The 23,250-nt window shown below is 45.1% G+C and overlaps 1 protein-coding gene across 1 annotated transcript in view; it reads right to left on the reverse strand.

The window, feature by feature from the left end:
- The window catches only part of Adamtsl3 (ADAMTS like 3), a 224,845-nt gene that overhangs the window by 56,143 nt on the left and 145,452 nt on the right, over positions 1 to 23,250 (reverse strand). Inside the window, exons 12-16 of the mRNA XM_041662229.1 lie at positions 23,080 to 23,130; positions 21,868 to 22,072; positions 13,021 to 13,168; positions 10,679 to 10,763; positions 2,737 to 3,026 (exon numbers count right to left, since the gene is read on the reverse strand). Coding sequence (XP_041518163.1) covers positions 2,737 to 3,026; positions 10,679 to 10,763; positions 13,021 to 13,168; positions 21,868 to 22,072; positions 23,080 to 23,130 — 779 coding nt within the window. The remainder of the gene's footprint in view (positions 1 to 2,736; positions 3,027 to 10,678; positions 10,764 to 13,020; positions 13,169 to 21,867; positions 22,073 to 23,079; positions 23,131 to 23,250) is intronic.

Here is a 23,250-nt window from a genome sequence, read left to right on the forward strand (position 1 = left end):
ATGTGTATGTGCTATGTGTATGACATTTGTGTGTGATGTTGTGTGCATGTGCACTAGGGATCATACTGAAAGGATTTGCTAGTATTATTAAGTGCAGATACTACAGCCTTCAGGTAATAAAAAGAGAGGAAACAGAGTATGCTAAGGCCCCAGAAGTCCAAAGAACAGTGCCACGCTTTAGCAAATGTGCACATGGCTCAGTGTCCCACACAGGTGGCTCCTTCTCAGGAACCTGTGACGACACCGCTGGCAAAGATTAAAGGTGGTTGAAGGCTGTTTGGCCTCATGATAGACATCATAAACATCTCTGGAGCCTGACAGGAAGTGACCGGTTATATCGAGAGTAGCTGGAAAAAACTACAGCTTGCGGCCTGTCAAGATTTGAAGGGTTTTGGAGAGAGCCAAACAGTGCTGCTAATGTACCATGTCAGGAACACATCCCCCTAGGGAGCAGAAAATGAGTCCAGAGTGAGCCGGTTCAACTTTTACTGTCTCTCACTGCTTGAAGGGCTCCTCAAAAGAAAGAGCCACTTTCTATATGCCAAGAGCACGCCAGTGTTAAGGTTTCCAAAATGTGTAAAAAGAGGCATCCGAGGTCCTGAAGTTAAGTTTGGGGCAAACCCACGGCAGCTTTGGGGAACACTGAGGCCATGTGTTCTAGAGATAAGAGACATGGCTTGTGTTTCTGTTCCAAGTGAACTAGAAAGGCTAAAGTCCTAGTGAAGTGGAACCGACTTCTAGGAAGGAGGGAGCCCCAAGTGAGAGAGGGAAAGAAACAGAGGCAGCCAGGGCTCTTGTATGGCCCAGGCTGGCCTCAAATTCATTAGCAGAAGATAGTCTCGGAAATCCTGATCTCCTTGCCTCTCTACTTCCCAAGTGCTGAGTCGACAGGCATGCCCCTCCACACTTGACTCGGCTACGGGGTCTTTCTCTAAATTCCACAAGGACAGCTCCATACACAAAACTAACTGTAGCTTTTCAGTCGCCTGGAGTAGGCACAATGCCACTTTAGCTGGGCTCAGTGCCAAGGTGGCAACGTTACAGAGCAGAGACTGGAATAGACAGGGAAGAGACAGATGGCCGAGGACACTGGAGAGCAAGGATTGAGAATTCATCTCAAGGGTGAGGAGTTGAGTCACAAGGGTTGGCCTTGAGTTCTGTCTCCTAGGGCCTTCCAAGCCACCCACTCAAGGAAGAGCAAAGTGTGCTCGTGAGCCAACAGCTCAGAGGTAGCTGTTTCTTTGCTTTCTGACCTTCTTTGAGGTCAGAGGTACTCAGGGAGCGAGCCCACTGTGTGGCAACTATCTGGCTGGACAGTTAAATCAAGAGTTAGTGGACAGGGTGTCAGGGCCAGGGAAACTAGGGTACATTCTTGTTAGGAAAAGTTAAAGTTTTATATGTTTTTTATATGTTTTATATCAAGTGTGTGCGCATGTGCGTGTGCACGTGTGTGTGCATGTGTGTGTGCACATGTATGCACACACAGGCAAACATGACTATGAAGGTGAAGGCTAGATATCAATCGTGGGTGTTGTTCCCTACGAGCCATCCACCTTGTTTCTAAAACATGGCATCTCACTGTCCCCAGGCTCGCTGATTGGACTAGATTAGTCGCCACTGAGTCCCTGGAACCCACTTATCTTCCCCACCCACGCCACCATGCCTGGCTTTTTACAGGAGTCCTGGGGATCGAACTCAGCTGTGGTGGTTTGAAGGAAAATGGCCCCCAAAGCGAGCAGCACTATTAGGAGATGTGGCTTTGTTGGAGAGGGTGTGGCCTTTCTTGAGGGAGTGTGTCGCTGTGGGGTGGGCTTTGAAGTCTCAGGTATGCTCAAGTCACCCCACTGTCTTAGTTCACTCCCTGTGGCCTGTAAGAGGTAGACTCTCAGCTCCTTCTCCAGCACCATGTCTGCCTGCATGCTGCCATGCCCCACCATGATGGTAATGGACAGAACCTCTGAACTGTAAGCGGGCCAATATGCATTGCTATTGGCCGTGTTCTCTCTTCACAGCAATAGAAACCCTAAGCCATCGGGTCTTCGTGTTTGTGTGGTCAGTTCTTTACTAAGCCATGCTCCTAGCGCCTTGCTGGTTATTTTCATTCTTCTACTTTAAGGAGAAAGTTAGAAAGACACCTGCTCCTTGCTAATCTGTTCCTTAAAAATATCCTTAATGTTTAAAATAATCCCAAGGTTTACTTCACCCTCTAAGGAGAATCTGGCTACATTTACTGTTATCTGCTATGCCTCGCCTGGCCCTGCACGATGCCTAGCCTGGCCCCGTATGATGCCCAGACTGGCTTTTGCATGTCAGTTTTCCACACACAACCATGCATCTACTATGGGGGCGAACATGCTTTGTCTGGCTCCTGACCCCGCGGCAGGCATGAACAGAAACATTTTCTCAGGGTGCATCTTACTGAGCTTTGCGTCAGCTATAAGCAATCCCAGGCTGCCTAGTTCTTCGACACTGATTTCTACATAAGAGTGCTTCAATATATCCATTCTGTGTTTTTCTCACTTATTCCGTATTAACCAGTGAACCTCTTCCCCTCTTGGTGAAGCAGATTCTTGGGCCAAAGGTACTGTTTTAGTTACTATAACTCTCAAATATTAAAAAAAAGGAAAAAGCATAGCTTTGCTATTTGAATGAATTCATCCCTTTCAGACTTTTGCCAATTTACATATCCTTCACAATAGACTGGGTTTTCTATTCCTTAGGAAAAGGTTTGAATACCTCCCAAGCATGTCGCAGTGCAGGGCGTAAAGCCAGCATACTCCCAGTCGTAGGTCATCTCACTGTCCTTTTCCTGGAGGGGGCTACCCAGCTCTCGCGATACAGGACTCTGGTCACAGGCTTCAAGGAGGCAGCGTTGCTCTGTGGGTGGCTTGGGGCCTTCACACTCCTCTTCCGGGAGCTCAGTCTCTGTCTCTGTGAATGTGAGGAGCACCCGACACCTCACCTCACGCACCTGAATGCCCGGCCCACACGTGGTGCTGCAGGCCGACCAGGGTTCTGGGATGAACCTGAAAAACACCGGAAGGCAGGAGAGAAGTCACACGAGGGCCACACAAGGAATGCTATGGTTCTGACGACTGTCAGTTCTGTAGTTCATGTGTTTTGAAATCTTACAACCAACAGAATTCTTCATTAAAGGCACACTACTTTTGTGCACAAAAATCAAAGTTCTTTGCTAGGACCAGCATGAAGCATTACACTATTTCTTGTTTTTGTTTTTGTTTTTTTCCCTCAAGACAGGGCATCTTTGTAGCTTTGGGGCCTGTCCTGGATCTTGCTCTTATAGACCAGGCTGGCCTTGAACTCACAGAGATCCACCTGCCTCTGCCTCCCGAGTGCTGGGATTAAAGGCATGAGCCACCACTGCCTGGTGCATTACAATATTTCTTAAGATGCAATAAATAAGCCATCATTTGGAGAAAATGACATATTTTCATTCAAAGATATCCAATCTTTAGTCAGACAGTCATTGGTGAGTTTCCCTTTTGTACAAGGGGGAATAGTGTTGAACTGTCTCCAGACTTGAGAACTCAGCTGCAGGGTGAGGCAGAGACAGAGAGGATAAAGCTGGGATTTCTTTTCATGTTTAACAAATACCTGGGCCTTCAAATGTTGAATGGAGGTGGCTGGCAGTGCAAGAACTGGCCTTGGGCTGAAACATTTATCCTTTACCCTGAGTGACTGCCCACCAAGTCATACGGGTTGTCAGACTGGGCCTCTCAAATCAAATCCAGCTTAGAACTGTTCTTGTAACCGCCCATCAGCTACAAGTGACTTTTACAGTTTGATGCTGTTAGTGATGAAAGAGGATAATATTTGGGGAACACATGAAAACTAAATAGAATCCACATTTTCGTCTCTATAATGAAAACCGTACAAGGGACACAGCCACACTCACTTGTCCCCCTTCCGTGTATGGCTGTTCTCCTGCTACTGGGCAGAACTGAGTGTTCACAGCGGATCATTTATTCTTTGTGAGCTAAAATATTTCCTCTCTGGCCCTCTTCAGAAAAGGTTTCTATCCCTTGTACGCATTCATTAAAAAAATAGGTTCAGTAGGGATGTAAGATACTCTGAAGCAATATTTTGTATCACAGGATATTAATAAATTGATAGAAGGGTGGGGGGATGGCTTAGTGGGTAAAAGTGCTTGCCATCTGAGCCTTACAACCCGAGTTGGATGACCAGAACCCCTGGACAAAGCTGGCTGTGGGAGTGGGCTCTCCTAGCCCTCTTAGGGCTAAGTGAAGAAAGCAGAATGATCCAGAAGCCCACTCACCTGGAGTGTGCAGCACGGTGGGAGGGACAGGCCAACTCACCTGGAGTGTACAGAATGGGGGCAGGGACAGGCAAACTGACCTGGAGTATGAGGCATGGTGGCAGGGACAGGCCAGCTGACCTGGAGTATGTAGTATGAAGGCAGAGACTCTGTCTCAAACAAAGTAGAAGGTGCCTCCTTCACGACTCCTAAAAGTTATCCTCTGAGCTTCACACATGATCTGTGACATACATGCCTGTCCCTGTCACAGGCACGCACGGACACACACACAGGCGCGCATGCACGCAAATAAGTTAATAAAAAAAAAGTAAAAGAAAATAAAGTGATAGGCGGAAAAATTCAGTGAGAGATTAAGCTTGGGGAAACTCTGGATTGAGTAACGCCAGTTAACGGGCTCCTTTACTCCAGCACCTCCCCCACGACTATGATACCCGAGTTCACACTACACTAAGTGAGATGGAAAATGTGCACCATGGCATACGCAGAACCCAGGCCCCAGTGTGTCCGCATCCATCCGCTAGACAGCGCGAGGAGCAGTTCCCAATGTGGATGTCCCAAACTTACTAAGCCTCTGAACGGAGGACTTCCGAAAGCTTCCCAAATCCTGTAAGGACTACTAAGACACTTGAGTGACTCTCCCTCAGGAGCCCACAGCCAAGATGGGGTGCAGCTTACTCTGTCCTCAGTCTGATAACACCCAAGCTTCCGTCTATCTTGAAGTCTCCTCTCCACACTCTCCAACTCCGCTCCAAACTAACTCATCCTGAAACTATGTTCTTCTGTGAATAAAGAAACTTGGCCTCACTTGAGGAGCCATCAATGAAGAGAATTGCTGCCCCTGCCTCCAACCCTGCTGCTGCAGACAGTAGCATCTCTCAAAGCTCAAAGCTGATAGAAAAAAAATGGAACTGAAAAGTTAAAATTGGGAATTGGAGAGATGATTAAACAGCTCAAAGCACTTGCTGCTCTATAAAAATAAATTTATATTTATTTTTATTTTTATTTTATGGGTATGGTGTTTTGCCTGCATGTGTATCTGTGTATTGCATGTGTGCAGTGTCTACAGAGGCCAGAAGAGGGTCTAGGATGCCCTGGGTACTGGAGTTACAGACAGTTGTGAGCTGGCCTGTGGGTGCTGGAATCAAACCTGGTTCATTTAGAAGAGAAGCCAGTGGTCTTATCTGCTGAGCCATCTCTCTAGCCCCCCATTTTATCTATTTCCTCTCTAGCTCTTTTAGAGGATCCAAGCTCAGTTCCCAGTGCCCACATGGTGGCTCACAACATCTGTAAGTCCAGTTCCAGGGAGTTAGACACCATCTTCTGGCTTCCCGATACCTTTGGGACATCAGAATCTCAAGTCACCAAATCATCCTTCCCAGAACACCGCCCCTGATGCCTAACAATTTCTAACGTCATTTTAAGACATTGTAGTGGATTGAACGTAACCGGCCCCCATAAGCTCATGGGAGGGGCACTATTAGGAAGTGTGGCTTTGTTGGAGTACATATGGCCTTGTTGGAACAAGCGTGTCAATGGGAGGGTTAGTTTTGAGGTCTCATGCATGCCCAAGCCATGCTCAGGACTTCAGACCATTTCCTGTTGCCTTCTTATCAAGATGCAGCCAGCACCATATCTGCCTACACGCCGCCATGTCCCCGCCATGGTGATGACGATGTACTGAACCTCTGAAACTGTAAGCCACCCCAACTAAATGTTTTCCTTCATAAGTGTTTCCGTGACCATGGTGCCTCTTCACGGCAACAGAAACCCCAACTAAGACAAACACCGAGGCTCCACAATCCACTGTTATCTTAGGATAACAGTGTAACTTAGGAAGGAAGAAACCTGAATTCCTATCAGCTGACCGGAAACTGAAGCTCCTTCTGTAGGACAGGTTGAACCTCTCTACCCAAAATGCTTGGCACCAAAAGCTTCCTCAGATTCTGCCTACTTTTTAAGTTTCAGAATATCTACATACACATTATCAAATATTCCGAGGACAGGCTCAAGTTTGAACACCAAATCCACTAGTTTGCTAGATATCTTAGGCATGAAACCTGAAGGTAACGTGTGGTTCTAAGTGTGCGTGAATTCTGGCTGCAGCCCATTGTAGGTCATTGAGTACCATGTGTGGTTATACGTTCTCAGAGTTATATTATTTTGTAATCTGTGCATACAGACTAAAGTTACCCCGCTCCTATGACAGCCCATCAAATCTCTCTCTGTCAGTCACTGACTAGCTCTAAACCAGGCCAGTACTTATTCTTTCAACACCTTGGCGCACACGGCCCCCAAATGTAGACACTCCTAACACCCCATATTAAATGACTGTCATCCCCACAAGCACATTCAGAACAGGATCTCCCCTTAAAGAAGCGCTGTGTGCTAGTGGGGGCTAGGAAAGCAGATTCCTGAAACGCAGCCCGACTCGGTTTGAGTAAATACAATTTTCACTCACAGCAAAGCCAAAATAGCAGTGAAGACCGCATACAAATGTCTTCGTCTGTCTGAGTTCGTTTTCATATATGAAAAAAATGGGAGCTGGGGTCACAAACCCACGGAAACCCTGGGAATCCCAGAGATACACAGAGGCTCCAGGGAGGAATTTAAACATGTCGACAAACAATAAAGCAAAACTATTGACTGAGAACACATCCCACAGCAGACACCAGGAAGGTCAGAATGACAGTTCCCTTGGCTTCCACTTTATAAGCTCTAATTTATTTTTTTTTATTTTCCTAATTAAAACAAAAGTCTTTTGAACACCCACTCTCTATGTAAATTCAGAGCTCGGCCTTGGTAAACCGCAGTGGTGGGAGTATTTATCTTTTTCCGGCTGGCTTGGCAGGCTTTCCTCGAGGGAAGCGAAATACAGCTGGGATCATCCTCTCGTTTACTGTCAACAAGCGAGCATCCCAGACCGCAAAAGACAGTTGCCATACAAGGGGGAACTGGAAGCTGAACTATGTTGCGGTTGTGTTTAGAAATGAAGGCAATGAGTAGAATCAGGAGTGGCAGGAAACTAAAACCTTCACACCAGCTGGCCAAGGGCAGGCCAGCAAATGCCAGGCAATGAGAAAATACAGGGGGGCTTCATAGAGACCTCAGAGCGGGAGAAGGCAGGGGCGGGGTAGAGGCCAGGCAACAGGTGCAGGCAGCTCAGGGCTTCAGAAGGTGTGGAGAACATAAGAGTCCCTTCAGGAGCAAAGAGCACATCCGCTTTGCTTTGTGGTAGAGGGAAGGGGAACCCCTATCTAAGTCAGGTACCGGTGGCAGAAATGCAGGCTTGAAACAAACATGGGAGGAACCTGGTATAGCTATAGTGTATCCGTTATTGCTGTCTACTAATTCATTAAAATGAACAGCATTTTCTGAACTTCAAAGGGACCTGAAGGACTACCTGTCCTGTTAGCTTCAAAATTTGTATTCACAGCCAACCCTTTGTTTCTATTGCTGTGATAACACCAGGACCAAATGCAACTTGGGGAGGAAAAGGGTTAACTTTTCACGTCCCCAACACAGTCTGTCATTGAGGGACAAAGCAGGGACCCAAGTAGGGAAGGAACCCAGAGGCAGAAACTGAATCACAGACCACGAAGGAATGCTGCCTACTGGCTTACTTCTTACGGCTTGCCCAGTTTGCATTTTTATACAAACCAGGACCACCCTGAAGGGTTAGCACTGCCTCCTCTGGCAGGCTGGGCCCTTCCACATGGATTATTAATCAAGACAATGCCACACAAGCTTGCTTACACACCAATCTGATGGGGGCATGTTCTCAATTGATGACTCTAACTTGCGTCCAGTTGACAAAAACCTAAGCAGCCTTGGAGAAGCCCGGAGTATTCGTTAAACATGCAAGTGATCCCAAGTAGGGCAGCACTTATAAATCAGAGGGTCACGAGTTCAAGGCCCGCAAACGCAACAAGCGACTCCTGACTGAATTCATAGACAAAAGGTAGAACAGTAATGAGAAGATTCTGGGGCTAGGAAGGTAACAGGGACTGTTCCACAGACACAGAGTTTAAGCTGAGAATGATGAGTACACACTGGACAGGTCACACAGCAGTGCGAGTGTTCTCAGTGATGCTGAACTGTACGCTTTCAAGTGGTCAAAGTGCCAAGCCTTGTGTTTGAATGAAAAACCATAGAAAGAGGGAAATGCGTTACTGTCACAAAAGGGGGAGAATGATGGTGCCCCACTTCCAATACGCCTGACCCAGGGTTTATTACATCTTTTGCTTGCTTGTTTGTTTGTTTGTAAAAGTGTCTCCCACTGTATCTTAGATTAGCCTCGGAACTCACTATGTAGCCCAGGCTGGCCTCAAACTCATGGCAATCCTCCTGCTGCGATCCTTCCCGAGTGCTACGATTATAGATGGGAGTCACCAGGACCCACTTCACTGCACCCTAAAACACAGGCTAAATGAGCGTGATGGAAGTGGTCTGGGGACTGCATTTTAAAGCTCGTTTCCCTTTTAGAGAGAGACGCACTGAACCATGCGAGCGGTCTGATATGATGCACTGTGTTCGGTCAGTGGAGGCTGCAGATGCACAGTGTGGCCCTGAGGGGCTCACTGTGGACACATGGGGGTTCTTCGCTCCCTGTGCTGCCCTTATCATTAAAACTCGTTCAAAAAAGAAGATTCACATGGAGTGTAGGTGGGATGGCAAGGGAATGATGAGGAAGGGGTGGGGGTGGGGGGCAGTGTCAGCCTGTTGTACGAAGGTTAGTGTGGCCGAGGATCCCATGCAAGCATTCTGATGTCTTTGATGCTGCAGCCCTGGGGCCACTCACCTGCAGCATCCACAGTTCTGTCTGTGGTGGGAATCAGGCCCGCCCGTGGGGAAGCAGCGGGCCAAGCCTGAGCTAAGGCAAGTCAGGGCCCTCGGCCTGCATCACCCAAGAGAGCTAAAGCATCCACACCATTCTGGGGCTCCCTGCTGGGCACAGTGACAAACAGGAGTGGCGTGTTCAGACAAGAGGAGGAGGTTGGTAAGGGACCTGGAAACCACGGCCTGGGAAGAGTGCCGGGACGCTAAGAATCATGGGCTTAGAAAAGACAAGTTCTTAGGCCCTGTGACAGGTTTCTTTCAAGTTAGGAAAGCACAGAATATAGCATACACACATCTGTTTCAGAAAATAGGCGTTAGAAGGAACTGTACTTTGGATCAAGAGAAAACTATCTCTCCAAGTGTGGGAGTTGCAGAAGCTAGAAGCGACTTGAGCTACAATAAAGAACTTGTGTTGTTCAACTACAGTGAGCTGTGCCTCAGCGTAGTGACCTCCGCCCATGGCTGAAGGCATTGAATGGTTATAAGAAGAGTCCCAGAGCGCTGTGGACTGGGAAACGGGCTACGTTACCATGAGCATTGGAGCTGAGAGCCACCATTAGGAACTACGGGCCTTGCGCAAGGCCGTGTCTCTCTACTCGGTTCTCTGTATTTGTAAAAGAAGCAGGTTGGAGTTGACATCTCGGGGAAAGGAGCCAGATGGCTGTTGAGATCCTCTTTCCTGTCCCATCTGTGAATCGCTCTCTTTGCAGCTAGCTTGTCAGCACTCCAGACTCAACTGCCCACTGCGGGATCAGCTGTCCTGTCCAATTACTCCAGTCTATCATGGGTGCTGCTGTTCTGACGGGCTCTTCGGCCTAGCCAGCTCAGGCTCTCTGCTTCCTTCCTCTCTCTGGATCTCTCTCTCTCTCTGCCTCAAGAACGCTGCTTTGATTTGCTCTTGATTCTACAAGTCTGTTGACGCCATTATAAGCTGGCCTCATCCCATGCCATGTAGACAGTAGCTGCTAATTTCTGACTTCGAATGGGCTCTGGAGAGTCAGGCCCAACCTGTTCCCTTTATACAAAGAATGAGCCACCAACTCTGAACAATGAAGCCACAGGGTCCATAGGGGTGGTTCGTAGGTCTAGTCCACACTGTACCACACTCTCAGTCTCTCTGGGTCCTAGCAGCCCTGGGACTTCTTCTCGGGCCACCCTGGTGTATTTCAGCATCATGAGTTTTAGAGAGATTGGCCATGACTTAGGCTCAGGACGCTGGGTTTATTTGTACAGTACTATGATGGTCTTCAGTTAAACCACATGTGCACATCCAAGAACTATCCCCACTCATCCCTGCGAGAGCACAAGGGTCTGCTTTGAGTTAAAGAGCACGATTTTTTCCGTGCTTCTCACACACACTGCCAAGGCAGGACTGCTGAATTGTGAAATAAGGAGACTCCCTAGCCAGCCCGGGCTCTCCGGAGTCCGTAAATCCAGGTCATTTGGATACTAAATGTATCGTTGAACTCCAATGAGTACAAAAATGACATATATCATGCAAGCTGGCTGTGCCCCGACTGTGTCCATAAAAGGCCCCGGACTCACTTGGGTTCCTCTGTGGCTATTCTGGTCTCTTCCAACTCTTGTGCTTGTTTTAGCCAAGGTAATTTAGCTTCCACTGGGCTTTTTTCTGACAAAAAAAAAAAGAAAGTAAACAATTAATTGAATTGTTAGCGATAAGTAAGAACTTTGATACACGCCTGTTATTGGCTGGAGAGTTCGTTCACATTGAGGTTATACTTTTCAAATGCAGAGTACATTTGCTTCTGGAATGAATAAAATTCCTGCTATTTTTTTTAATCAACACATTACAAAATTTAGCCAAAGTGATCCCTGTTATATAGTTGAATATGGGTGAACATCCAAAAGTTAAACATACAAACGCCTTATATAACTCAACACCCCTTCTGCTCATATTGAAGCTCGTATTCCAACAATAGCAGAGTCTTCCTTTGCCACAAATCCTTCTTGTCTCTCGAATTGATGAATTAATGGAGAAAAGCAAGTATCTAGAGGCCAATGAAGTGGAAAGATGAGAGCCTGTGGGTGGCTTTACTCAAATCCCATTGTTACCATGGGAAATGAAAAACATCTATGTGGGCATGGAAGGGACAATTGCTATGCCCTTCTGTCCTTTGAGGCTTCCATGACAGGGGGAAAGAACTAATCCAGTTGCGAAGTGAAGACTTTGGAGATGCTTCAGGGAGATTAAAGACACTGAGAACATGTCTACGGAAGTCCTGTTGATGAGAGCGGTAATAAGCAAAGGCTTTGAGATGGAAACCTATAGTGATTGTATGCTTGCTTGGCAACTACTGATCTTTCTATAGGATGGGCTTAGTCAGATAAATGTAGACTGATGAACTGTGGGGCTGTTTGCATAAAGAAGGAACCAAGGAAGAATTTTACCATTCTGTCTGAAGTACTAAGGAAAAGTCTTTACAAAGAGGTAAGAGTAATCTTTTTCCATTTCCTTTTAATCACATCTATCTATCTATCTATCTATCTATCTATCTATCTATCTATCATGTATCTACCTACCTATATCTATCTATCTATCTATCTATCTATTATCTATCTACCTACCTATATCTATCATCTATCTATCTATCTATCTATCATCTATCATCTATCTACCTACCTATATCTATCATCTATCTATCTATCTATCTATCTATCTATCTATCTATCATCTATCTACCTACCTATATCTATCATCTATCTATCATCTATCTACCTACCTATATCTATCATCTATCTATCTATCTATCATCTATCTACCTACCTATATCTATCATCTATCTATCATCTATCTACCTACCTATATCTATCATCTATCTATCTATCTATCTACCTATCTATTATCTATCTACCTACCTATATCTATCATCTATCTATCTATCTATCATCTATCTACCTACCTATATCTATCATCTATCTATCTATCTATCTACCTATCTATCTATTATCTATCTACCTACCTATATCTATCATCTATCTATCTATCTATCTATCTATCTATCTATCTATCTATCTATGTACCTTTCTTTCTTTCTACTCATCTATCATCTATTTACATGTGCGCGCGTGTGTGTGTGTTTGCACATGTTAGCACTCATGCAGAGGTCAGAGAAAACCCATCTGCTTCTAGAACCACAAGGGTTCCAGGGATCAAAGCAGGTTGTTGCGGTTGGCCAGTACCTTTACCTTCTGAGCCAGCTCTCTGGCTATCTTTTATCAAGAAGATCTCTGTCATAAGGATAGGCACAGAGAAATAATCGTGGGGTAAGGAACAAATATCTGTGAAGTAATCAAAACTTGCTAGTCCTAAATTTCTGCGTATCCATAGGGACCAATTGTGGCACACACAGAGTCACAGCTAATTCTTCCCTCATCCCATGCACTGAGACCATGCTAACGCCATCATGCCTCTGTCAAGGGGTACTGCCTTAGAGAGACACCCACACCATTCGAGAGCAAAGAAGGAGGCCAAGAGCTGTTCTGGGCGTGAGAACAGCAGACTCCTTCTTCCTTTCCCTCCGTTATTGATCCTCCATCCCCTTTTCACCCTCCTCTCCTTTTCCTTCTCCTCCTCGTCTTTCTTTCTCTTGACGGTGGGAACTACATGAGGAAATATTTTATGTCCACCGTGAGATGTGAGCCTGAACCTAGACAGATGAGGACCACCCTTGTGTGAATGATGATCCACAGCCACCCAGTTTCCCTGACAGATTACAAATCACGTTTGTTGACCTTCCTTAGCCAGATCTCTTGCAAACTGTCAGCAAAACCATCCGAAGAAAATAAGTGGGGGTGGAAGCCGCCCGGTACTGAACAAGAGCTGGAAGACCCGACTGGATTTCAACTGCAGCACCCCTCAGGCTTACCTTTAGGCTTGTAGCACGGGATGGGGATGACGCACTCCTCCTTGATGTGCAGCTTCATCTGTGGGTTGCAGCCCCCGACATGCTGCCCACGATGGTTGATACACAGAACCACTCGGTAGCGCAAGCCTCGGCCGCAAGTCACTGTGCACTTTGGGGAAAAGTGGCAGAGCCCATGAGTGGGAGAGCTTTACCTGAACCAGGTGTACGAAGTCATCATTTTTAACGAGCTGGGGGGGAACTATGGCTCTGTGTGACCGTTAAGTACAAAGACCTCCACAGAAGAAGGAGATGGAGGTTGATTTTCTGGGATACTTGTGTTTCAGGTACCTCTCTTACATAGTCCCCTTCTAATTTTCTTTGTTCTAATTTAATTTTAATTTTATTTCATGGGTATGGCTACTTTTCTGCCTTCACCTGGTGCCTGTGGAGGCCAGATGAAGGGGGTGAGATCCCCTGGAAGGTTCTAAGCCGCTTTGTGAGTGCTGAGAATTGAACCCTGGTCCCCTGGAAGAAGGGCAGGTGCTCTTAGCCACTGAACCATCTCTCCAGTCCCAGATAATTATCAGTTCAAAGGTATTTAAGATGAGTTTACCACACAAGAAGAGCAAATGTGCAGAATTTCCTGTGCTCCAAATCAAATACGAAAGAAACTTGATGCTGGCTTTCTAAAGCTTAAGCTTTTTCAGAAGATATTACCCAAAGCGATTTGTGAAATTGAGAGAAATTCTTCTAAACAATGACTGCAAGAAGCTTTACTGCAGAGGATTAAGTTATCCGTTCCATCTGCAGTGATCTTGTCGCGCTGCCCTAGAAAGAGACCATCAGGGATTACTTAGCCACACAGTCTGAGGATGGGGAGCCAGCTCAGTCAGTAACGTCCTTGGGCAAGCATGAGGACCAGAGTCTGAGTTCCCAGCCCTCATGTAAGAAGCTGGGCATGCCAGGATGCACCCTGTAATCCCTGGCAGACACAGGAAGACCCTTGAGGTTTGCTGGCCACCCTTGCTGAGTAAGTGAGCTCCAGATTCAGTGAGAGAAGCTGTGTCGCAAAGGAAGATGGAAAGTGACCGAGGATGACATCCAACACTGATCCGTTGCCTCCGTACAAACACACACACATACGAGCTGCCATAGATGTATCCGTAGATGGAATTAGCTATTGTAGACCAGGCTGGCCTTGAACTAATGGAGGTCTGTCTGCCTCTGCCTCTCAAGTGCTGGAATTAAAAGCGTGTACCATTACTGCCTGGCTAAAAGTTAAACACAGTAAGAGATTAACAACATGTGAAGTCACAGAACACTGTGCTTTGCTTCCCCCTGACTTTTCCTGCACTTTGCATTGTCAGCATCTAATGCTGCATTCTTAATATCTATTTATGATTTGACGGCTACTCTTGCCTATAAATGGAGTTATTTTCAAGTCACATGAATATCCAGTAAGACTTTTGGGTTTATCACACATGTACCGATAGCAAGCAAGCAAGCAAGCACGTGCACCTTTTTAAATGGTTCGGCTTTAAAATAGTTTGCTGACACCTATTCGTTGCACAAAGTGGTGGGCTTCATAAGGACATTTTCATTCTTTCAAATGTGCCATGTACTTTGACCGCATTCATCCCATTACTCTCCCTGGTGGTCCCTCCTGCTTGTGTCCTTCATTTTGCAAATAACCCTCCTGCTGTGTGCATGTGTGTGCATGCACATATGCATTGCGTACGTAACCATATGTATGTGTATAATCTACAGTCCACATCTGAGAGAAAACATGTCACATCTGTCCTTCTGAGTCTTGCTTGTGGTCAAAGATCCAGGCCCCTTGGGTCCTAGGTAGATAAGGCTTTAAGCAAGGCATGGAAACAAACCCCAAAGCCTGCCACCTGGAGTCTAAGGCAGTTTGACTGTACTCATCCATTATTCCAGCCCCATCCCTTTCTCTAGCACCTCTGGGATTCTTGTGAAGCAATCTAACTCACATAAGCACCATAAAACTGGTTACTTATTACCAAAGCTTGCTTCTCTGGGGTGTAAAGGCCAAGATCCTGGATACCCACGAGAGTAGAGAAAGCAGAGACCTTCTCTGTCTGATGGGTTAAGACTCTGCTTTTTACTAGACCATTCCCCTTCTCTTTCTCCTTTCTTCCCTCCCTCCTTCTCTCCCTCCACCCTCTTTCTTCCTCCCTACCTCCCTTCTTTATTCCCTCCCTCCCTCGATAAAATCTAATACTTCACTTAAATTTAATTAATACTCTGGGCTATGTGAGGCTCACAGAAAATTTGAGGTTTCACAGAGAACTACCACACACCCCTTGGCCACCTTGCAAACTTATGGTCTGGCTGTTGCTATGACCTGTCTGTACCTAAGGGACCCCTGAGTGACCCTTTACCTGTGGCTTCATTGTCTATGCTCCCAGTTACTTGCAGTCTACCATAGCTCAAAAATATTAAAAGGAATCTTCCAGAAATAAACAATTCACATATTTTAAATAACTTTTATTAAAGTATATTATTAAAATTGTTGTTTTATTATTGATAGTGTTGTTAGTCTCTTACTGTGTTTAACTTTTAGCCAGGTGGTGGTGGTGCATGTCTTTAATCCCAGCACTTGGGAGGCAGAGGCAGGCAGACCTCCGTGAGTTCAAGGCTAGCCTGATCTACAATAGCTAGTTCCAGGACAGCTAGGGCTATTATACAGAGAAACCCTGTCCGGGGGCAGGAGTGAAAGCTCCCATTTCTTTTTTTTTTAATTTAAATTTTTTATTCATTTTACATACCAGCCACAGTTCTCCTTCCCTCTCCTCCTTCCACTCCCAGCACCACCTCTCTCTATCCCCAACCACTTCTCAGACAGGATAAGGTCTGCCATAGGGAGTCAACTAAGCTTGGCATTTCCAGTAGAGACAGGACCTCCCCCGCACACTCCTGCATTAAGGCTGAGCAAGATATCCTACCATAGAAAACAGGCTCCAAAAAGCCAGTTCATGCACCAGGGATAATCCTGGAAAGTTCCTGAACACCTGCTGAGAGATGGACACTATCTTAAATTCCACATTACAAACCTTCCCGACTCCTTGCAGAAGAGGGGGTTCCTCCCCCACTCAACAGATGGGCTTCTCAGAGGCCACTGCCTAAGACCCTGGTCAAGTTCCCATGGCTCCTGAGAGACCCTGAATTCCCTCCCAGCACTCCCTGCGGCCAACCCCCAGCCTCTGCTCCTGAGCACAGACTTTCTCTCTGGCCATTCTCAGTGTTTTTCCTACCCAGCCATGGTGAATCCTGGGTAGCTCTCTGAAGGACTTCCTCAGAGTGCACACCACCACAAAGGCTGGATATTAGTGACATCTCTTACCACAGTATGTCTCTCTCTCTTTTTTCCTGTAATAAGGATCAAACACAGGACCCTATGCATGCTAGGCAAGTGCTCTACCCCTGAGCTACATCTCTAGCCCATCATGCCATTCTTGAAAGCTCCAAACAAATTCTATCGTGAAGTGTGTGACTGTACCCAGACCCTGTTTCTGGAAAACTGACTCACTCACTCTTGAGTTTATCAGTTTGAACTATGTAAATATGTGAATGATATTGAAAACCCTCTATATCATATACTATAAAACCAATAACAAAATGATTACTGAATCCACATCTCATCCCATCAGTGAATACATGAACAGCTTCTTGAGCCCCACTTCACTTACCAGAAAGGTTGATTTCAAGTGAAAACTTACTTTTTATGTATGATATTTTTATCATAATTTAAAATAGATTTATGTTGTTTTGATTGGATGTTGGAATGGAATTTAATAACAACCGAATTCAAGAGAACATTGACATTTAGAAACCTCTGGCCAAAGGAAACAGAAATGATTTTATTTACTATGTGCATTTCCTTGGAGAATGGTGACCAGGGTGATCCATGAAAGGCTTGAAAACATACAAATACATTATTTTAGGGTAGAGCTTTGTGGGAGAGAAGCCTGGAAAGCGAATTCAAGAGGAGAATTACATAAATCAAATAGTCAAGGAGATCATTCCTGCTGTTTGTAGACGATGGAAGCGGGACAAAAACGACCATGACATTTAGAGTCCACATAGGACATAGATTTTAAAGCACCATAACAGTTTTATTTTAAAATGTCAGCATTCACCACACATTGGAAATGATATTCTTTGCTATTAAGCTTACCATAAAAATGTATATGTCAACCTAAATACAATGAGCAAGTCATTTTCCCTATTTCTTTTAGGAGGAGTGTGGATGCAAGCAGAGTTGATAGATCTGTCCTTAAAGAAGAGATGAAATTCTCCAAACTGACATTTTGTGTGGATATCCAAAGCCGACCAAGTGGCTCTCCACCCAGCCAACTCACTTATCTTCCCATTCCACTGCCAAGTGCAGACTCCTTCCTGAACCCTTGCTGAACCCTACAAGTGGAGTGAATCTCTTCACCTTGCTATCCTAAGGTATCACATGCAGAAGCTGCACAACTCATGACCAATCACAAAGGTCCACAGAATTATAACTGTCTGCACATATGACTGGGCAACTAACTTCTCAATCTTTGGGAGATGGAGGCTAGCTTTCTGTTTCCAGCACACAACCAAACAGATGAATGTCTAATGTCTAATGAGCATATTATTGTTCCATGCAAAAGAGCTATAGAAACTTAAATCCATTATGCCTTTCTCTCTGGAAAATCAAGAGACTAACATAGTAAATAAAAGCATCTGTGTGATTTACCTTGGACTAATCTAACAACATTTTATTTGTTCTAGAAGCCAATTCTCCTCTCTTTCTCTAGACACTCAATGTGGCATGAGGTCTTGTCAAACCTCTTAGGACATTTCCCCTCTTTTCTCCTTTCCCTGTTGTCTTCATGTATTCCAAGAAGCCACTTGCCTCTATAGGCCTTTCCTGATGTTTGGCTGTCTTGCTTCAATGATTTAAAACATTATTTCTCTCAAAAAGGTACCCAGGTTCTTTACTGGATAAGACCCATCAGACCCATTTCTAATGTGTCATTTAAACTTCACCTCTAATTCCTAGAAACATGCTCGCTCTTTAATTTACATAAATCATAAACATTTTCTCTCTCCCTTTTTAAAAAATGCTTATTTTTGTCAGTTTTTGGAGAATCTCATACATTGTAGTTGGAGAGTAGTAGTTCTTTTTCACCAGCTCCTGCCAGATCCACCCTCCCCACTCTAATCTCCCCCAGCTCTTCATCATCGTTATTTCTAGAACACCCATCAATTGCAATTAGTGCTGCCCGTATTCTTGGGTGTGTGGCCATACTCTGGAATCTGTCAGACCTACCAGGAGCCACAACTTTAAAGGACACTAACTCTCCGTGCCTACCTCCCCACTCCATGCTGGATTTTGCCTGATTTGAGCTGGCAAAGCTCTTCGTCCACGCTGCCACACTGCTGTGAGCTCATATGTATACCTGTCCTAGTGTATCTTTGTTTGTTTGTTTGTTTTGAGACAGGGTTTCTATTTGTAGCCCTGGCTATCCTGGAACTCACTCTGTAAACCAGGCTAACCTCTAACTCAGAGATCCGCCTACCTCTGCCTCCTGAGTGCTGGGATTAAAGGTGTGAGCCACCACCATGCAACTGACCCTCTTATGTCTTAATCACTTATTACACCCATAGATCAGTGGATCTCTCCAACCTCATTAGAGAAACGTCTTTTTGTATTATATGATGACTAACACAGACATCCACAACTGGTCAAGGCCAGGGAGTGCCTATGGAGGGTCCACCCTAAAAGAGAACCCTATAGCACACCTCCACCCCACAAGGCTCGGGGATCATTGTCGGAGAAGGGGCAGAAAGACTTTAAGAGCCAGGGATGGTGGATGACTACACCAAAACAGTGTTTTCAAGCTACAACTAGGTTTGTTTTTGGTTTTTTTTCAACTTCTAGGTGCTCTGGTTTATACTTGTGTTTATTTGACAGTTTCCTCTTGGCCGCCAGGCCCAGCTGTGTTCTAAGCTCTTGCTTGCTCAGCATCTACTGTCTTCAAGGAGGGTTAAGTATTACAGGGACAACAATGACCTCCTCCCTGATAGCTTTGGCCTTTGCACCCACCCCATGTACTACAGTCCATACTAGTAATCATCTTGACCTGCACTGATACCTGTGTCCACAATCCCATTGTCCTCTCTGCTAGAACTCTTTGGACGTAGGGACTATGTTCACATACATTATTTATTTACACATTTGTTTGTTCTCTATGTGTGATATGTATGTGTGCATGCCACATTTGCATGTGTTAAGGTGCATATGTGTACACATATATTTAGAGGAGAAAAGTTCACATGGAGTATTGTCCTTAATCATTTTCCATTTCATTTGCTGAGGCAGGTTCTCTCATGAAACCCAGAGCTCACTTATTCTGGCTAATCTAGCTGTCCAGCTTGCCTCAGGATCGTTTCTCTCCTTCCCAAGTGCTGGGGTTGCAGGTGGTCATTAGGACTGCCTGACTTCTTAAAATAGATTCCAGGGAATGTGAATTTTGATTCTCATGCCCGCATGGTGTGGTGGTTTGAAAGAAAATGGCCTCCATAGGCCCAAAGGGAATGGCACTGTTGAGAGATGTGGCCTACTTGGAGAAAGGCTTTGAGGTCTCAGATGCTTGAGCCACACCCCGTGTCACGGCCACTTCATGCTACCTGCAGATCCTAAAGTAGAACTCTTCAGCCACCTCTCCAGCACCATGTCTGCCTGCATGCCACCATGCTTCTCACCATGATAATGGACTAAACCTCTAAACTGTATACCAGTCTCAGTTAAATGTTTCCCCACTTTTTAAGAGTTGCTGTGGTCATGGTGTCTCTTCACAGCAATAGAAACCCTGAGACTGAAGTTAGTATAAGGAATTTTGGGCATTGATATGATAGGCCTGAGCATCCTTTTGTTGAGAGGAATGTGGACTTTGGGACTTTGGATTAGAAAAGCAGTTGAATGCTTTAAGTGGGGCTTCATGAACCATACTAGTAGGAGCATGGAAGAGAGTGGTGCTGAGGCTGATCTGAACTGTGGGGGCCTGGATCAAGAGGTTTCAGAGGAAAAGACTACTAATATGTAGCCTAAAGGTTGTTCTTGTGATATTTTGGTGAAGAATTTTTTTATCCTTGTGTGAAAAGCTCCCCTGAGGCTAAAATGAAAAGTTTTGCATTAGCTGCATTGACAGAGGATATCTCAAGACAGTCTAGTATTGTGTGTTGTATGGTTGTTCGTGTTCACTCTTATATTGTGTTGTATGGCTATTTGTGTTCATGCTTATGAAGATCTATAATGGAAAAAAACAATATGAGCAAGAAAAAATACAAAATATACAGTTCAAAGAGAAAAGGGGCACCAGGAAGAAGAATGGAGCTAACTCCTGTGTTCAGGAGATTAAACAGATCAGATAAAGCCTGATGTTAAACACAATAAAGGAAGTGGTGACTCAGGGAAAGATCCTACCCAACTATGCTTTCAACCTGTGAAAGGGAATTAAAGAAAATCTTAGAGCAGGATGTAAGTACTACACACTTTAATCCCAGCACTTGTGAGAGCTGGGGGACTCTCTAGAGTTTAACGTCAGTCTGGTCTACAGAATGAGTTCCAGGACAGTCAAGTTTAGGTAGTGAGGGAAATCATCAAAACCAGAAAGCTGGTGAAAATGTAATTGCGTGAGAGGGTCATTTTCCAGCCAGAGGAAGCAGCAGGACTTGGCAGCCGGTCCTCTGCTTCTGGCTTTGGAGTCAAGGATAGAAGAAAAGGGTTATGGAATCTCCCTGCATGACTAAGGAAGGCCACTGAGGCCAGGCATGTGTCAGGGGTGTCCCTGAATGAAGGCCTAGAGAGGTCATTGTGTGAAGCTGTGAAGGGGCAGCCTGGATTGCCTTGGAGACCCCAAGATGTTGGAGATGCCAGAGTCATGGGATACCTGCCAAGGAGAGCTGCTAACAGGAGTGCAACCAGCCCAAGAGAAAGAAGTGTGCTGCAGTCAACAAAGCTGAAAGGAATTCTGAGGAATGCTTTGACATCAAACATGGAGATACAGAGTTTGGAGTTTGCCCAGCTGGAGTTTGGTTTTGCTTTGGTCCAGTATTTCCTCGCTGGTCTCCTTTTCCTTCCCTTTGGAACATTAATGCATATCCTGTGCCATCATATGTTGGAAGTATATGATCTGTTTTTTTTTAATTTTGATTTTACAGGTGATTATAGTTAAAAGATTTCATGAGTCTCAGAAGAGACTTTGAACTTTGGGCTTTTAAACATGGTTGAGATGGTGATAGAGTATGGGGACTTCTGAAGTTGGATTTAATTCATTTTTGCATTATGATATTGCTACAAGCCTATGGGGGTGAGGGGGTGGAATGTGGTGGTTTGAAAGAAAATGGCTCCCATAGACCCATAAGGAGTGGCACTATTAGGAGGTGGGACTTACTGGAGGAAGTGGTCACTTTGAGGCAGGCTTTGAGGTCTCAGTTCCTTAAGCTACACCCAGTGTCACTGTCACTTCCTGCTGCCTGCAGAGCCAGATGTGGAACTCTCCAGCACCATGTGTGCCTGAATGGCCCATGCTTCTCACCAGGATGACAACAGACTAAACCTCTAAACTGTAAGCCAGACCCAATGAAATGCTTTCCTTTGTAAGAGTTGCCTTGGTCATGCTCTCTCTTCACAGCAACAAGATGCCTAACTAAGACACATGGCAAGTATTTTATCCACCAAGCCATCTCCTCAGACCCCTATGTACAACTTTTCTAAACCATGATCCAGTCAAGTTTCCGATACATAGCAAACAGTCATGAAAATCTCAGATTCGAGAAAAGTGTCATGTTCTCAAATCTCACCTGAGACCACTCCATGGCCACCCACTTGGGGCAATCAAACAGGTTGCACGCCTGCATCACTTTGGGCTTGGGTGCGTACATGCACTTCCATTCTTCCACTTGTAGGATCTCCGCGTGCATGGATTCCTCCACACACACGAAGCTCCGTCTCTGGACGCCTCCTCCGCAGGACACCGAACACGCCGTCCAAGGATTATGTTCCCAGCTCAAAAGCAAACAAAGGAAATTACATTATTTATTTAATGTGTGCTCATTTGTTTCAGGAATGCAAGGGTTTTCAGAAAAGGTGACTTTGTAGTATTGAGTCATGGCTCTATTGAAAGAACACAAGACTCAAGTCTCCTAGGACTTTATATCCTCCTCAGTTAGCCTGCAAAGGGCCACTATGAAGATTGAGCTAATTAGAATATAGAGTGTGAAAGGGCCTTTAAATGTTTCTCAATTATAAAGAACTAATGGACCATATTACTGAAAATCATAGAATGTCAAAGTCAAAAAGCACCGTACTATTTGGTCATGGTGCTGCTGCCTGTGGTTTTCATACTTTGGAGGTAAAGGCAAGAAGATCACAAATTTGAGGCAACCTCAGCTACATAGTCTGAGGCCAGTCTGGACCACATGAGATCCTGCTTCTAACAAAATAGCAAGGAAGAAAGGAAGGAAACAAGAACAGGAGGGAGGGAAGGGACACTGGTCATCTAGCTAACAAGGAAGATTCAAGTTTCTGAGCAATGCCTCTAGTTCACTGACTCTAAACCTGGGGGTCATGACCACTTTGGTGGTCAAACAACCCTTTCACAGGGGTCACATATCAGATATCCTCCTACATATCAGATATCCTCCTGCATATCAGATTTTTTCATTATGATTCTTTACAGTTATTAACTAGCAATGAAAATAATTTTATGGTTAGAGTCACTGCAAAATGAGGAACTGCATTAAAGGGTTGCAACATTAGAAAGGTTGAGGACCACTGTTCTAGTTCTTTATTTTTTTTTCTGATATTGTTCAAGACAAGCTGAATGTCCCTGGCAATGGATAGAAACACTCCACATACAACTTTCCCAAGGCAGCTCGTTCCATCTCATTCTTAAATACATCTTTTTGTTTTTATCATTAAGCCTGCTGCTGTTTAACTTTATAAAAGGGAAAATAACTATTCCTTCAAAACACTTAGCATCCATCCTAAAAGGAAGGGGATCTTTGACTCACCGAGGAAGAGGTTGGAAGTGGTCATAGGGCATGATCTCTTTAAATCCATCACTGCAAAGGGAACCAGAGGGAAAGTCACTTTCTGAATCCATCCACACATGTGGTCATTCACTAACATGGGTTCCTTGTGAAAAACTCAATGAACACATTTGTTATTGACTGGCCTGTATG

The sequence above is a fragment of the Microtus oregoni genome, unplaced genomic scaffold (genome assembly GCF_018167655.1).
Source record: "Microtus oregoni isolate MIOR12 unplaced genomic scaffold, Mior012 000000F_ref0000247, whole genome shotgun sequence".
Classification (NCBI taxonomy): domain Eukaryota; kingdom Metazoa; phylum Chordata; class Mammalia; order Rodentia; family Cricetidae; genus Microtus; species Microtus oregoni.